General features: G+C 66.5%; 1 protein-coding gene across 1 annotated transcript in view; it reads right to left on the bottom strand.

The window, feature by feature from the left end:
• The window catches only part of NCOR2 (nuclear receptor corepressor 2), a 159203-nt gene that overhangs the window by 46540 nt on the left and 97101 nt on the right, over positions 1-15562 (bottom strand). Inside the window, exons 16-18 of the mRNA XM_054594180.1 lie at positions 10610-10743; positions 9283-9455; positions 7189-7251 (exon numbers count right to left, since the gene is read on the bottom strand). Coding sequence (XP_054450155.1) covers positions 7189-7251; positions 9283-9455; positions 10610-10743 — 370 coding nt within the window. The remainder of the gene's footprint in view (positions 1-7188; positions 7252-9282; positions 9456-10609; positions 10744-15562) is intronic.

Here is a 15562-nt window from a genome sequence, read left to right as displayed (position 1 = left end):
TCTGGGAGACCAGAAAACGGGGGAAGGTTCGGGGTTCCCAAAGAGCTCTCTGCTGCTCTTCGGACCGGTGCTTCCCTCCCCCCCGCAACCCCGAGATGCCCCCGGGACCTGTGCCGACCTGATCCCCATGCAGGCACCTGCCACAGATGCCCCAGCAGCTCCCGGGAGGTTGAAAGTTAACTGAGTTGAACTTTGGAACCAAATCCAGGTCATGACCGATTTTTCCAGCTGTAAGGTCACTGACCTGCTCGTCCCTTTCGCCCTCGGGCTCTGCGCCCTGCTCACAGAAATCCCCAAACAATAGGCCACAGATCTCGGAAGCGCCCTGTTCCAGGCCGAGCCCCCAGCCCTCCTCCTAGGGCGCCCTACGGGGGGGAGGCGGCTGGGGGGGGACACACAACAGCAGATCCCAACCGTGTCAGGGATCTAGGACTTCCCTCCTCCACAGGGAGCTCCAAGGGAGATTTTGCGGATGCCAATCCAACTGTGTCACTCCTCCCGCTCAAACCTTCCCCTGATGACCCAGTGCGCTCTCCGAGTCGAATCCAACAGCCTCGCGGGCAGTCAGCCCCACCCACCTGTCCCCCCTGCCTGCCGCCCCTCTCCTGGCTCCCGCACTCCGGCCAGGGGTGCGCCCCAGGGCATTTGCACTAGCGGTTCCGGCGCCTGCAAGGCTTCGCCACAGATCTGCCCGGGGTCCGGGCTGGCTCCGGGCCCCAGTGGCGCCTCGTCAGCGCAGCCTCCCTTGACCGTCCCCTGCACGGCTCCTCCCCCCGCCGCTTGGCCACCCTGGGGTTTATCATCGCTACTGGGCTCGCAGTGGGGGCTCGACCAATGAACAGACACTCCAGACCTCTGGGCCTGGGGTCGCTGGGCAGCTCACAGGTATCTCTACTACCTCTCCGGGGCTCCTGGGCAGTAGCTGCCCAGAGCGGAGGGGGCTGAGGCTGTGTACCCCCAGGGCGCCCTGGGGCAGCCCAGAAGAGGCAGGATGGGGCGCGGCCTTCCACCGGGGGCGCCCACACATGGGCTGTGCCGGGCCCAGAGAGCAGCCTCTGCCGGCCACTGCGGTCTGGATTCCCCAGCCCCACTTCTAATTTCTAAGGAAGGCGTTTCGTTCCAAGGAGTCGGGGGCAGGAACTAGGAAGTGAAACTGACCAGGACGGGAAGTCAAGCCCGGGAGGCCTGAGTCACAGGCTGCGAGTGGGGAATGAGGTTGGGGGGGGGGGGGCGGGGGTGGCTGCGAGGCGGGGCCGGGGGTGTCCCTCTCGGCCTGGCTGCCTGCTGCTCTGGCCGCCCTCACAGGGAGCTCTGCGCACGCGGTCCGCGGACACACCATTCTCATGGGGACAGTGACTCTGTCCCCAGAGTCCAGTGTCCCTGTCAGGCCCCTGACCTGGGTCCCTCCCAAGCTGCTACCCTCGCCTCTGGGAACCTGCACAGACAGCCAACGCCTCCCCCCGCCCCCACCCAAACTCAGGTAACCTGGCCTGGGCATCCATCTAGCACCTGTGGGCCCCACATTGCCACCCATCCGTGTCCTGGGAATGCCACGGCTGTTCTCTGGGAACCGGTCTGCAGAACACGGTCGCCCCTCCCCCGACGCCCCTCCAGCCCTGAAGCCTTCTCCTCGGGTGCTGGGCGCAGGGGCCCATCCACACCCCTCCCGCCAACTGCCACGTTCCGAAAGGAACTCCAGTTTGTGAAACAGAATTTCCTGCCCAGAACACTATCAAAGGAGGGGGGAAATCTAGCAGACTTGGTCCCGATGCATGGCACTTCCTGGCTGCGGACACCGCAAGCCCTGGGTGGGTGCCACACAGAATCGGCCACGCGCTGGGGGCCTCCGCGTGTCAGAGCTTCCGGAAGGCCTGCCGGTCCCGATACCCCACGGCGTTTTGCCCGGACAACTTCACACCTGAACCTGACTTACCTTTCGCTTTTCATCTATTCTTTTCAAAACGATCCGCGATGCCTACTTTAGCCTCCGTTTCAGCAGTTACATCTGCAAATCACAGGCGTGCTGTGCAATAGCTGCTCTCGCCCCAATGCACAATAAAATACACGTACAAAAGCGCAAAAACACCTGTGTGCAATCCCGTGAGGCCGCGCTGACCATGCTGGGAAAAGCCGCGCCACGCCTTCCACAGCGGCCTCCCCGCAGAGCCGAGCACAGCGAGGGGCGCCCGGGCTGCGGACCCGCCGCCGCTCAGCCTCCAGGCCTGTTTTCTCATCTGCAAAGCAGCAGCCGCGCGTGTGTGAGCGTGTGCGCACACACACCCATGTGCAGGCATGTGTTTGCCTGTGTGGGGTGCCTGCTGAGGGCCCCACGGAAGATCGAGACACTTTGCGCGGGGTGCCCAGCTGGTGAGCACCGGCTACGCAGTATCAGGCCCCTCGTTACCACGTCAACGGCTGCGCATCTGCCCCTGCGGAGGCAGGAACCTGAACATAGCCGGGGGCGGCGGCGGGGGGGCTGCCTGCTGGGGCAGGAGGGGCGCTGGCATGGGCCTGGCTTGGTCTCCAAGGTCTGCAGCCAGCCTCTGGGTCTGGCGGTCCCCAGTCCCCCCGGTTTTCTCTGCCACAGAAGCCTGGTGTCCGCACGCCCAAAGCCTCCGGGTCGGGAGGCAGTGGAACCAAAGTGTGGCAGCTCCATGGTCATCGGTCGCCAGCCTGAGGGGGGCACAGCCCCCAGGGACAGACACCACAGGCTCTTCTAACCTCCCTCCTCAGCTACCCACACTGAGGCCGCGCCCAGAGCGGCCCAGCACGCCGGGACCCGGCCCCGCCAGCCGCCAACACCGCGCACAAGCCCCAGGGACGCGTGTCCCCGGGCCCACGCCTCCCTCCGCTCCCCGAGCCCTAGGCTCTTCATCCGCGAAACCTGATGACCCCAGCCAGCACGCCCCACCCGTGGACTCCCCTCACTCCCCAGGAAAGGGGACGCGCCCTGCAGGCAGAGGCCCGGGGTTACTGGGGGGCAGGGCTGGGATCGGCCTGGGCTCTGTCCAGCCTGACAGGGCTTTCCTGGGGCCACCAGGGCCTGGCAGCATGGATCTGAGCTGGCGTCCACGGCTGGTCTGGGACGGTGGGAACTGGGGGCTTCCCCGTCGCTCCGCAGCTGGTGCCCTGCCCACCAGAGAATGGGGGGCTGGGACAGGGAAAAGCCACCCGCACGGCTGGGTCAAGACTCCAAGCCAGGCCAGGCTGACCTTTCCCAGGGGAAACGGAGCCTCCCACCCCGGCCCAGAGCCTGGCTGCCCCTCCTGCCCAGGGTGGCGCTGGGCCGAGGGCGGGCAGCCAGCTCCCTGGGGCTGCCCAGTTCCTGGACATGCGCAGTCCCCACGCGGCAAGAGCCCCAGGGCAGGCAGCCTTGACTGCACACACGCAGGAGGGGGTGCCCGCCTGCCCACGTGGCAGCCTGCCCGCTGCCCCCCCCAACGCTTGGCACCGCAGCCCAGCTCCACCCGACCGTGGGAAGGCCAGGGCCCCCGTGGCCCCCCCGGCCCGTGGGCATCCCCCACACTCTGGGTTTCAATAGCTTCTCCCTGGACCACACGGCCCCGCCGCCGGGACACCGAGGCACGCGCCGTTCCCTCCTCGCTGCCTCACTCGCAGCGGCCAGGCCAGTCCTCATACCAGCGCCCCCCACCCCAGTTCAAACCCCAGCTCCGCCACTGAGCAGCTGCGGGACTGCGGCGGCTCGCGGACTCACGCGGGGCCTCAGCTTCCCCATCGGGAAAAAGGAACAAGAGCAGCACCTGCTTCCTAATGTCGGTGGGGACGAAGCGACGGAACACACGTAAAACGTCAGCCCGTCCCTAAGCCCCCGGAAGCATCGAGACGTCCTGGAGAGTCATGTGCTAGTCCTGCTTCCCGCTCCGAGTCAGCCCACCCAAGGCCCCTCCTCGGAGAGCCCTCCCTGGCCAGCCGGAAGCCCTAGCACCCCAGAACCTTCCACATGTCATTGTCCACTTGCTTACTAGCAGGTCGCTCCCCACCCACCCCCTCGCCTGGGTGCAGACGAGAAGTGCGGCCACCACCCCTCAGGGCCACACGCCCAGGTCAGAGCTGGGACGCGAGCCCAGGCTGAACGGCCCTGGAGTCTGTGTGCTGCACCGTGGTCCTGCCGCTTCTGAGCGCCTACTGTATACCGAAGGCTGTACACACGTGACTCGCGCACCCTCCGGACACCCCCAGAAGGTGGCATCCCAGCCACGTCCTGGGGACAACGGAAAGGGGCCGCGACAGGGCCTGGCTGCCATTGCCACCGGTGCCGCCAACGGGAGCTCAGCCCCTCTAAGACGGCGCCGCCCCGGGCGCCCCTGTCTCCCCCCACCAGAGCTCCGTCACGGCGGCTGTGCTGGCCGAACGGCGTCCCCGACACCTGGGAATGCGACCTCATCTAGAGAAAGTCTCAGGTGCGGTCAAGCTAGATGAGGTCACACTGGACGGGGCAGGCCCTTCTAAGAAGAGGGAGGACAGCTACATGCAGACAAGACAGGCAGGGACTGCAGATGAGTCTGCGGCCAAGGACGCCAAGGGCTGCTGGCCACACCGAAGGCCGGAGGAGGGCAGGCCGGCCCCGCCCCCGGAGCCTTCAGAGGGGGCACGGCCCTGCTGGCCCCGGGCGCTGGGCTGGCAGACGCCGAGCTGGGAGAGGGCGCACTTCTGCCGCTGAAGGCCCCCGGCTTGCCCTTTCTTAGGCGGTCCCCCAGGACATGGCTGCTGCGGGTGACACTCCAGTCCCCGGGGCAGGGAGTGCGGCACATCGATTTAAATGGCGGGAACAAGGGCGGTGGTGCCACCTGCCTCGGGCGCAGCTGGCTCTTGGGTCCTCTCCTGCGTTTCTGAGGCTGGGCAGAAGGCTCCGGAACGTTCTTAGCCTCCCCACCCCTGTCCGCCGTGGAGGAGTCGCTGGGGCTGCCAGCGCCAGCCTCCTCGCCACCCCCGCCCCGGCCACCGCCTGGAACACACAGCCATTAGCAGCCACCCTGGGCGGTAATTGTCCAGATTGCTGTAATTCACGGCGGACGAGCCTGCCGGCGCTCGCTGCCTCATTACAAATGTCACTGAGCAGGGCCTCAGCGTGACTCCACGCCGCCGGCTCCGTGGGCAGGGCCACGATGAGCTCACCGCCGCTGCCGCCGCCGCCGCAGACCCAACCTGGAGACGCTGGGGTGCGCTCCCGTCTCAGCAGTGAGTCAGCCCCGCCGTCCTCCTGGTCCCCGATCTGCCCTTCCCAAAGGAGGGCGAGCAGCTGCCACCCGGCCAACCCCCCGGTCCTGGGCGGCAGGGAGGGCATGGGGCCGGGGTTGCCGGAACCACAGAAGACACCGCGGGGAGTGGGAGGTGGCGGGAGCTCGGGCCAACAGGTCTGGGGCTTGGGAGGGGAGCCCTTCCTGCCACCACAGGTGGGTCCTGCAACAATGATGCTACCGACGGCGAGACCCCACGGCCCCCCACAGGGACAAAACCCCACGCATTCCAAGGCAACGCTTGTGGCCGGGCTACTCACAGCCCCCAAAAGGGGAAAGCAACCCCCAAGTCCGCCAACCAACAGCCGAACGGGTAACAGAAGGCGGTGTGGCCACACGGCGGAGTACGACGCTGCCAGGAAAAGGGGCAGAGCTTGGACATGCAGCGCCACAGGCAAGCCTCCGAAACAGGGCGCTGCCGAGGGAAGCCGGCCGCTGCCGACACTGAGGGGCAGGTGCCGTGGGACCCCCTCCTGGGAGGTCCAGAAAGGCAGGTCCCCAAGACAGAAGGCAGGCCAGCAGGACGAGGCTGGCGGCGCTGGGGGTCGGGGCAGGGAGAGGTGGCGCTCCTGTCTGGGGATGGAAAGTTCCGGAGCAGACAAGGGGAACAATCGCCCAGCGCTGTGCCTGCACGTACAGCCCCCGAATTATACACAGTACGTGGTTACAGCGGGCAACTTTATGTATATTTTACCAAAATTAAAGGGGAAACATAAATCACGTAATTTCAATAAAGCCTCTTTTGCACCCCTGATGAAATCCACACAGAAACCAGAGTCGCCAGACAGAAACAGACAGACAGAAACGGCACCGTGGCTCCTCAGGGGGCCGACAGCACGCCTGGCTCCCCATCCCCCAGCAGTGACGAGACGCACGCCCCCCCGACCCCCCGAGCGCGGCCCGGAGCCGCAGGAAGCAGGCCAGAGGCCGAGGGCCGAGGACCCGCCTTGCCAGCGGCCCGGGGGCCGGACGATGGAGCCCGGGAGAGCGGCTGCCCAGACAGGAGCCCGGAGAAAGGGCCCTGCTCAGTGTCCGGAACACCAGGGCCCCTCGGCACACAGTCCCTGGGTGCGGGTGGGCGCGGGGCAGGCGGGCCGCCCGTGATCCAGGGTCTCGGCCTCCAGGCCAGGCGGTCCTCACATACCCCTGACCCCGTGCACACAGGCCTTCGCTAGAAAGGACCCTTGTGCCCTCATCTGCTTGCTCCCTGGAGGTCCAGGCAGAGGAGCCACGGGGCAGCGGCAGGACCTCAGGGACCAGGGGCTGAGCCCCCTCCCTCCAGGCACGCACTCCAGGACCCGGGGCTGGGGTCGAGGTAACCGCACCGGCACAGCCCCACCCCCCAGTCCCTCACGCTGACTGGGACCCCCTTCCCACTTCACAGAGGGGACACTGAGGGTCGGGGACAGGTCACCAAGCCAGGAAGCGAAGGGCCAGGCTGTTCCTGCTCGAATGAGCATGCCGGCGGCCTCTGAGGGAGGACAGGGCGTTGGCACCACAGGACTCCGTGGCCAGCCACCCCCGGCCCTGCAGGGTCAGCCTGGCCCTAAGGCCCCACTGTGGCAGCTGCCAGCGGGCTCTGCCCTGCCCCCGGGGCGCCCAGGCGCGCGGCCGCTGCTGGCTGCAGGGCCAGGATGTGCCGACCCCGCCAGGAGCCGCCCGCTGCCCATGTGCACGGCGTGAGCAGCCCGCCTCTGAGCCGCGACCCGACAGCACCTGGGGACACACTGCAGAGCCAGAACATGTGGCCACACAGACGTGCGCTCTGGAGAGCTACACGGAGGCCCCCGGGGGCAGCAACTGACCTGAGAACGTCCCAGCGGCCGAGCCCGCCGCCCAGGCCACACCACCGCCCCCGTCCGCGGCCCGGGGAGGCGGCACCCTCCCCAGCCCCGCGGCCTCAGGTACGGCACACGCGGACGCCCCTCACCTTTCTTAGCCGTCTCCATCTCCTCCTCGGTCCAGCGGGAGCTCTCGTTCATCTCCATGGAGGCTGGAAGGGGCACAGGGGCGCGTTGGCAGCGGCCGCAGGGGCACCTTCGACGTCTCTGCCGCACGGGCGCTCCCAGGCTGCGCCCGCACCGCCTGCCTCCGCCAGCCCGCGGGCGTGGGGGCCTGCCGTCGCCCCATTTCACAGATGGGGAAGCTGAGGCAGTCCGGGCCTGGACCGACAGAGCTGCCTCTCCATGCGCCCGGCTGGGAAGGGGGAGGCCCGCCTGGGAGCATGGTGACAATGTGAAGATGCGGGGGCTAGGACCCCGTCTCAGCGTGGACTCGCTGCTGGGGGCTGTCCTGGGCACCGTGGCGTGTTTAGCAGCTCCCCTGGCCTCTACAGCTAGAGAGATGTTGGGGGCCCGCTCCAACCCTCACAGTCAAAAATGTTTCCAGCCCTGGCTGGCGTGGCCCTGTGGACTGAGCGCCGGCCTGCGAACCTAAGGGTCGCTGGTTCTATTCCCAATCAGGGCACAGGCCTGGGTTGTGGGCCAGGTCCCCAGTGGGGGGCGTGTGAGAGGCAACCACACACTGATGTGTCTCTTTCTTTCTCTGCCTCTCTCTAAAAGTAAATAAAATTTTAACAAAAGAAGTGTTTCCGGCCACGGTAAAACGCCCCGAGAACCTGGCTACAGGGCGGTTGCTCTGTTCTCCCTCGACGTGTCCAGCCAAGAACGAGGTCCCTCACGCTCCCCAGAAGGGGCAGAGCTGGCCGGGCCTCTGCCGTGGCACTGTGTCTGAACCTGTCCCCCCGCGTGTGGGCCCGGGGCCTCCCCCATAAGGTGCCTGAGACCCCGGGAGGGGGGTAGGCACGGGGGACGTCCGCTTCCTGGACTCAGCACCCAGAACAGTGCCGGGCACGGTGCACACGCCTGACACAGCCTGGCTGACCCGTGGAGGGAAATTCTGGCCAGAGGGGACTGTGGAGCAGGCGCTCCGGAGAGACAAGGCCCCACCCTCACGGGCAACCCCCCGCCCGAGGCCTCGGCCAACACCCCTTTCCTCCCCACGGGACCCCCAGACAGAGGCGGTGCCGTCTGGGGCTGGGGTGGGTGTGCAGGAACAGCCCGGCGTACTTCCCACCCCCCGTCCGGCCTGGCCCGCCCCAGCCGGGGTCCAGAGGACCTCCCTGGAGGCCGGACACGCCACGTATCACTGGAGGGGGTCCTGCCACCCCGGCCCCCGGGCGCGTGGGCATCCAGGGGCAGCTGGCCCAAATCTGAAGGAGCCACGTGAGGTTCGTGCCCGCTGGGCTGGGTTTGACCCCTGACCAACTCCATGACTTTGCAGAAGTCATGCCCCCTGCCTAGGCCTCAGACTACCCACCCACGAGATGGGTACAAGGGACCTCGCACGGGAAGAAGGGGCGAGTGCCTGGGAGAGACCCTGGGTGGCGGGGAGGGCGTGTCTGTGACAATGGAACATCCCCTCCTTCAGCTCCCACCCTGGGAAGGCGTCCGGGTGGCCGGGACCTCAGCCCGAGCGCGCGCAGGGCCAGCGGTGGGGCTTCCCATGGAGGTGGGAGAGTGCAGGCCACAGACATACACGGGCTGCCCCCCTGTGGGTGCACTTGGGAACTGCTACTCAATCCTCCAGCTGGACAGCAGGGAAGGCGTAGGCCCCAACCAGGGCCAGGGCCAGGGCCGGGTGGGGTCAGGCAGGGTGGGGACAGGCAGTACTCAGGTCCTTCCAAACAGGGGTGCCAGCCGCTCAGCTCCAGCAGCTGCCACCTGGTGGAAACGCGGACCAAGTGCACCCAGACCCGATTTAACAACAAAACCAAAACTGGCGATCCGGATCTTTATGGGCACTCTCAGCCCTGGAGCCATCCCGGCCGACGGCCACCGAGCACAGTCCACACCCCAGAGCCTGCTGCACTCTTCCCCCCACCAAGGATGGGTGCCGAGGTCACAGCAGCCATCGCGCACAGAGAGGCCAAGGAACCTGCCCCAGGTCACACAGCAGGTTCAGTCGGAGCTGGGGAGCTGAGCCTGCCCTGCAGCGGCGCCTCCTCCCCCGGCCCGCGACTCACCCAGCTCGGCGCTCTGCTGCGGGGTGACGGCCTCCTCGCTGTTGGCCTCGTTGGCCATCGAGCGGGTGATGCGGCCTTTGCGTCTCCCCTGGCTGTTGGCAGTCTTGCGGCCTTTGGAGGCCACCGCCTCCTTCTCGTCATTGTCCTCCCCAGAGGTGTCGTCCGTCTTCTCCCTAAAGGCCAGAGAGGGAGACAGGGCTGGCTTGGCCGGAGGGTGGTGGCGGGCGACCCTCGCTGCCTTAGCCGCCGGCCAGACGTCGTCCCTCACCAGGTGAGGGAGCATGGCGGGCGGCATCTGCCATGTTATGTATCACAGGGGAGGCGTGAGCTGGCAGTGCCCCAATGGGCACTGGGCGGCCGCCTCGTTTACTCGGCAGGGGGTGGGCTGGCCGCTCCGTGCACGGCCGGGGTGCACACCAAAGGGAGAGGCTCTCTGCCGTGGGCGTGGGGCGCGAAGTCACGCTGCTCCCTGCGGAGATGTTGCCGGCGGGGCCGTGGGCCCTGCGGGCCTTATGCAGGCCAAGCCAGGTGTGTGGGGCTGCGTGGGACCTCAAAGCCCAGACAGAGCAAGGCCCTTCCCCGAAGCCGATCCAGGAGGGTTAGCTGTGGGGCTGCTCAGATTTATCATCTTCACCTCCCATTCATCTTCCTGAAGGTCCTCCCCGGAAGTCTGGGAGACGGTGCGGGAGGAGGAAGGGGGGACCAGCCAGATGTTCTCTGAAACCACATTCCCGAGCCCGGCCCAGGTACCTGGCGCTGAGCCGTGCCCGCCCCCTCTCCCACTGCCTTCCCCCGCGTGGTGCTCCAGCTGGTGGTGCTTCTCCGCCCAGCAGGCAGGGGAGGCTGCACCTAGCTCTGCAAGGACTCCCACCGGCAGCGGGGATCCTAAGGCGAGGGCTGCCGCTGCCTGCACCCCGCATCCCTCCCGGCATCTCCGGAGACGCGCCCGAGGAGGGGGAGGGACGAGGGGACAGAGTTCCAAAGTCATCCCCAGGATTTATTAGCTTAGGAGTGGAGCTCAAATGAGCTATCAGTCTGCAAGGTCTCCGGTGGGTTTGAGAAAGCAAGGGCAGGCGGAGGTGGAGGGCGGGGGAGGGGCAGGAGGGCGGGAGGACGAAGAGGAGGAGGAGGGAGACGACGAGGAGAGCAGCGGGCTTCTGGGAGGGGGTCTCTCGGGGACAGAGCAAAAAGCGCCTCTCTTCCTGGCAGGCACTTTGTAGACACCCAGTCGCCATGTCCTCACACGCAGGCACAGGGTCCGCCAGGGGCCCCAAATCCGGGCAGAGCACAGACCCCGCCCCCCGGGGGTCACGGCCAGCGGCCTTACTTGATCAGCTCCTCCTTGTCGTTCTCCACGTCTGGCCTCTCCTCCTCCTTCTCTGCCTCCTTCTCCTTCTCCTCCTTCTCATCCTGGTTGCTCCGGGGCATCTGCTGCTGCTGCTGCTGCTGCTGCTGTTGCTGCTGCCGCCGCCGCCGCCAGGCCGCAGGAGGGAGCGGGGGAGAGGAAGACAGGGAGGCAGGTGAGTTTGCACCTGGGCTGGGCAGGCTGGCGGGTGGAGTTGGGAACATACGGAATCAGCCACAAGAGGCCACGGGCAGAGGGCACTGCAGGGCACGGGGCCACAGCCCCCAGGGCCTGGGGGGCAGGAGCTGCAGGGGGCGGGGTAGAAAGTGCTAGCGTTACGTGACGCCTGCCTCCTCCACTCGGTGGCCCTGTGACCTTGGATGAGAGTCTTAGCCACTCTGCGCGCTGGCTCTTCCCCCTGTACTCAGACAGGAGACGGCAGGCTGAGCTGCGGGAGCCCTCGGCCGCGGTATTTCCACGGAGCGGAAGCCACGAAGGCCGCGGGAGGGGCCTGTGAGCCTCAGACAGAAGCAGAGCGAGCACGGGGGACCCCGGGGCACACCCCTGGCCCCCCAGCCCGGCCGTCCCCGACTCAGGCCACCTCTCTAAGCCCCCGTCTGCACGTGGCTGGCCCGCCAAGGGCGGCCGCAGCGCGGACGAGGCCCTCACGGGGGAGGAGGATCTCCCCACTTTACAAGGAGCTCAGAGACGCTCACGGCAGAACCACCCTCCTCTGAAGGCCTCTTCCTTTCATCTCCGCCCAAGCAGGCGAGGCAGCTGAGGCGGTCACTGGCCGGCTGGCCCCACCACACTAGGCCACTGACCCTGTCCTCACCGGACGGGAGGAAGTGGGAGCAGCCGGCTCCTTCCCGCACAGCCGCCTCGCTTCCTTTCCGTCCTGCCCGATTTCTTCTAAAGCACACAGATTGCCTCGGACACCCCAAAATCCTCCCTGCAGGCGGCAGCCAAACCAGACCATCTTTCCATCCCGCCGAGCCAAGAGAAATGAAAATAAACCCACTGAGAAGCCCTCGGCGCGTCCTGGGGCAGTGCCACACCAATGCCCAAGCCTAGGGAAAAGCAGCCCAGGAAAACGGGAAAGGTGGGGCCAGGGCTGCCTCCCCCACCCCACCCCCGCCTTTCCTCCGCACCAGAAACACGTGCCTGTCAACGCACTGAGCTGCCTTGGCCTGCGACCCCTGCCCCCACTCCCTCTGTAGCTTTAGTTTGGGGTGTGGCCAGCTGAGCCCAGGCCAGCCGTGGGCACCCCGAGGACGCAGGACGCAGGCCACGGCTCTCCGAGGTGGCAGCGGGGCGCACCTGGAACCTCCCAGCCAGAGTTGGCCTCCTTCCCAGCAGCTCCCCTCTTCTGTAAGGGCAGCAGAAGGGGACTGGCAGAAGGGCCTCTCGCCCCTGTCCTGTTGCTGCTGACTCCCCACGGGTCACCAGTGCCTCTGAGCTAGCCTGTCCCCGCCAGTGGGACCCCTCAAAGCCTGCGGTGTGACCTTTCAGCGGCCGGGGAGCCACAGACGACGGCGCGGCTGAAGCCGGCCCAGGAGGGAGCTCATGGAGGGGTTTCCCATTTGTTCCAACACAGCTCTGCACCCTCGTCTGCCCAAGGAGTCGGGCACCAGAGCCCGGGCGGGTGACCTAGCTTGGCCAACTGAGGAGGGGTCCCTGGCAACGTGGGCCACCCGGCTGCCGCCGCTACCTGTCCCACGTGCCAGCTGCAGCACACCTAGGAACCCACAGCCAGGGCTGGGGACCGGGCAGGCAGAGGCTTTCCAGCCGCAGGGGGCCTGGCACCTCCCGAAACTGCCTTCGGGGCATCTGAGCCAAGATGAGCCCCAGCATCGGTGGGTTTGAATTCCTCGGTAACCGCAGCGCGCGGCCAGGTATGGGAACTGCGGCTTCAGCCCAGGGCGCGCTCTGTAAGGCCCGGCGGGTGCCCACTCCAGGGCCACTGTTCGGTCAGTCTGTCCGTCACAACCACTCAACTCTGCCCTTGCAGCGAGAGGGCAGCCAAACCGTACACACGTGGGTGTGGCTGTGTGCCAATAAAACTTTATTGACAAAAACAGGCTTTGTCCACCGCCCCCCAGCGCTGCTCCAACGGGAACAGACCACCTGAGGGAACGGGCACAAAGCAGGTCTGATTCAGGGGGTCTGGGGCAGGCCCGAGACTCTGAATATATAGGCAGCGCCCAAGGCAGCACAGTGCTGGAGTCCCCGGGCCACAGAACACGCCCAGGCCCCTAGCCACGGGCAACAGCTCACGCCCGTGGACTTAAGAGAGGCACTGGAAGCCAAACCCCCCACCTCAAATGATTCTGCAGCTCTCGACGGGGGTCCTGCTTTGCTTGTCAGACGCGCCGCCGGCCAGGCTGACCACGGGCTCCACACCCAGCGCTCGGCTGGGAGCGGCCCCTCCAAACCACAGCAGAGCTCTGCGGAAGACCTGACCGGATCTACGGTTAGCCAGAAACATCAGCTCAAGTCCCCGAGGGAGCCGGCCGCCGGAGCACTGAGTGCTGCACCAGCAGCCTGGGACAGCCCGTGCTGTGCCCACCCCCCGGGACCAGGGCCGCAGGGAGAAGGGCAGGAGTGGACACAGCCACTGCCGGCTGAGCTCCCCAGACGTCTGCCCGGTCCTACCTAATCAGTTACCTAGGTAACCGATTTCTCACAGCAACCTAATGTTACCTCTGTGTCGCGGAAGAGACTATACTACAAAGGCACAGAGAGTTTAAGTGACTCGCCCAAGATCACACAGCATTTCCTCGCAAGATGCTACAAGCAGGAGCTCTGTCTGCCACCTTGGGCCAGGAGACCACAGGCTCCCCGCCCCCGTCTAAGCCCAACCGTGCTACCCACTTGTCCATTCCCCCCGCAAGCACGCTCTGGGGCCCCAGGGGAACACCAACCACAGAAAATGAGGTCCCCGACTGTACGGAGCGAGAACATCAGCTGATGGAGACAAGTAACACAGGAGGGCAGACGGAGGTGCACCGGTGAGAAAATGTTCCACAGGCACAGCGCGCTGCTCAGCCCCGGGACGAGAGGGTAGCCTCTGGGCCGAGTCTCCAAGGCCTCTCGTAGAGATGGGCGAGGGGACACCGCGGGGAGGGGACCTTCGTGGGCCAGGCGTGCGGGTGTGAGAACGCCCACTGTCCTGACCCCGTGACCCACCAGACGAGGCGGCAGAGCCTGGCTGCCAGTGAGGCCCGCGCTGGCCAACAGGGGGGCGTCCTGCTGGCTGGGGGCAGAGGGGTGGGCAGGGAGGACGTGGCCCGGCCCATGCCGCAGGACAACGCGGCGGCAGCTGGTGGAGGGAGGCGTGGCAGGCGGGCCGGGAACCAGAGCAGAGCCCCATGACAGGCAGTGCCGAGGACCCAGGTGGCAGTGGGGGGACTGAATTCCCAGGTGACAGGTCCTCCCAAGTGTGCCGAGAGGACCTCCCGCATCCAGCAACCCCGGCTGCGCACCGTCGCACACGTTCATCCGACAAACGCTGTGCTGGGCACGCACTGCGTGCGCCGAGGGCCTCCCGCAAACAACCCAAGGGGGGTCTGCCCTCGTGACACCCTCCTCTCTTGGCAGAGGGGCCGGGGGTCCCAGGAGCCTGAGGGCGGTGGAAAAGGCGAGGTCAGGGGACAGAACCGAGGCCCAACAGGTCCCACTGCTGGCAGCCCCTCCCCGTCACTAATCCCGCCCGGGGCAAGGCGGGCCAGATGCCACCTTTGCGCGGGGGTGGGGCGGGAGGGGGTCTCTCTAAGACACAGACTCAGGTGCGCTGGAGCCAGCTCGTCAAACCAGCCGGGGGTCCAGCTCTCAAGGTTTACGTGAGCGTGATTAAACAGCCATTATTATTATTATTATTATTATACACTGAAATACATAACCTTACAACGAAAAAGTTATAATAAAAACAAAGGTGTAAGTCTGGAAACCCTCACTTCCCAGTTGTCTGACCACACGTGGCTGTTATCGATGAGGTTACTTAAGGCCACTGCATCCACATGGCGGGAGCAGGACACGATCCTGTGCCAGCCCCACGTCGGCGAGGGCGCAGTGGCCGCGGGGGCACGCACGGCGGGGGCACTGGCACCAGGGCCGTCGGCAGGGCCTCGGTCGCGGCTTTGCCCGGGAGCCGGCTGCTCACCCCCCTGCAGCCGCTGTGCTGCCAATGCACCAGCAAGCCTTTGAGCAACATCCAACAACACACACACCCCCGTGACGTCCACCCGTCTGCAAGGAGACGCGTCTGTGGCAGCCAAATGGTCCAGCAGATCCCGTCCGGCCACTGGGGGTGAAGGCGGAGCTCCGCCCAAACGAGCCCCACCCACCGCGGCCACCTCCAGGAGGAGCCATGCGGTCCCGCCTCAGGGCCTCTGCACTCGGTGCCCTCTGCCTGGGCCTGATCGCGCGTGTCTCAGCCAAAGGACACCTCCTCGGGGAAGCCATCTGGGCGGCCCCCTTCACGCCTCCCTCCCTCACCAGCCACCCGGCTCCGCCAGGTGGGGGTCAGCTCAGGGGACCTCGGGTGTCACATCCACTGTGGAATCACCCAGAATGGCAGACAGGGGCACCGCTCTCCGTCCCTATTCCCCGACTCGGCCGCGCAGCTTGAGGCGCCCGGATGCGAGGTCTGCCAGCACCCCCTCCCTCCCCTGGGGGATGCATGATCTTGGTTGCTGGGCAGGACTCACGTAGTCCAAGCTCTTCCATGCCCTTGATGTGGTCGCCCCTGCCGCCACGTCATGGCCACGGCCCGTGAGAAGGCTCTTTGTCTTCTCCCAAAACAGCAGCCCAGCTTGACGGGTCCCTGGGGCACAGCCCCCCCCCCGCCTCCAGGGGGCCTGCCTGCCAGCTGCCTCGCTGAGAACAGTGTCCCCTGGGGTGCATCTGGGGACTGCGGGGAGGGGGCCTCCCACA

Source organism: Pteronotus mesoamericanus, unplaced genomic scaffold (assembly GCF_021234165.1).
Source record: "Pteronotus mesoamericanus isolate MK-2021 breed Mesoamerican mustached bat unplaced genomic scaffold, CSHL_Meso_final scaffold_507, whole genome shotgun sequence".
Lineage (NCBI taxonomy): Eukaryota > Metazoa > Chordata > Mammalia > Chiroptera > Mormoopidae > Pteronotus > Pteronotus mesoamericanus.
The sequence above is the reverse complement of the archived record's forward strand: the minus strand, read 5'-3'. Positions and strand labels throughout refer to the sequence as shown.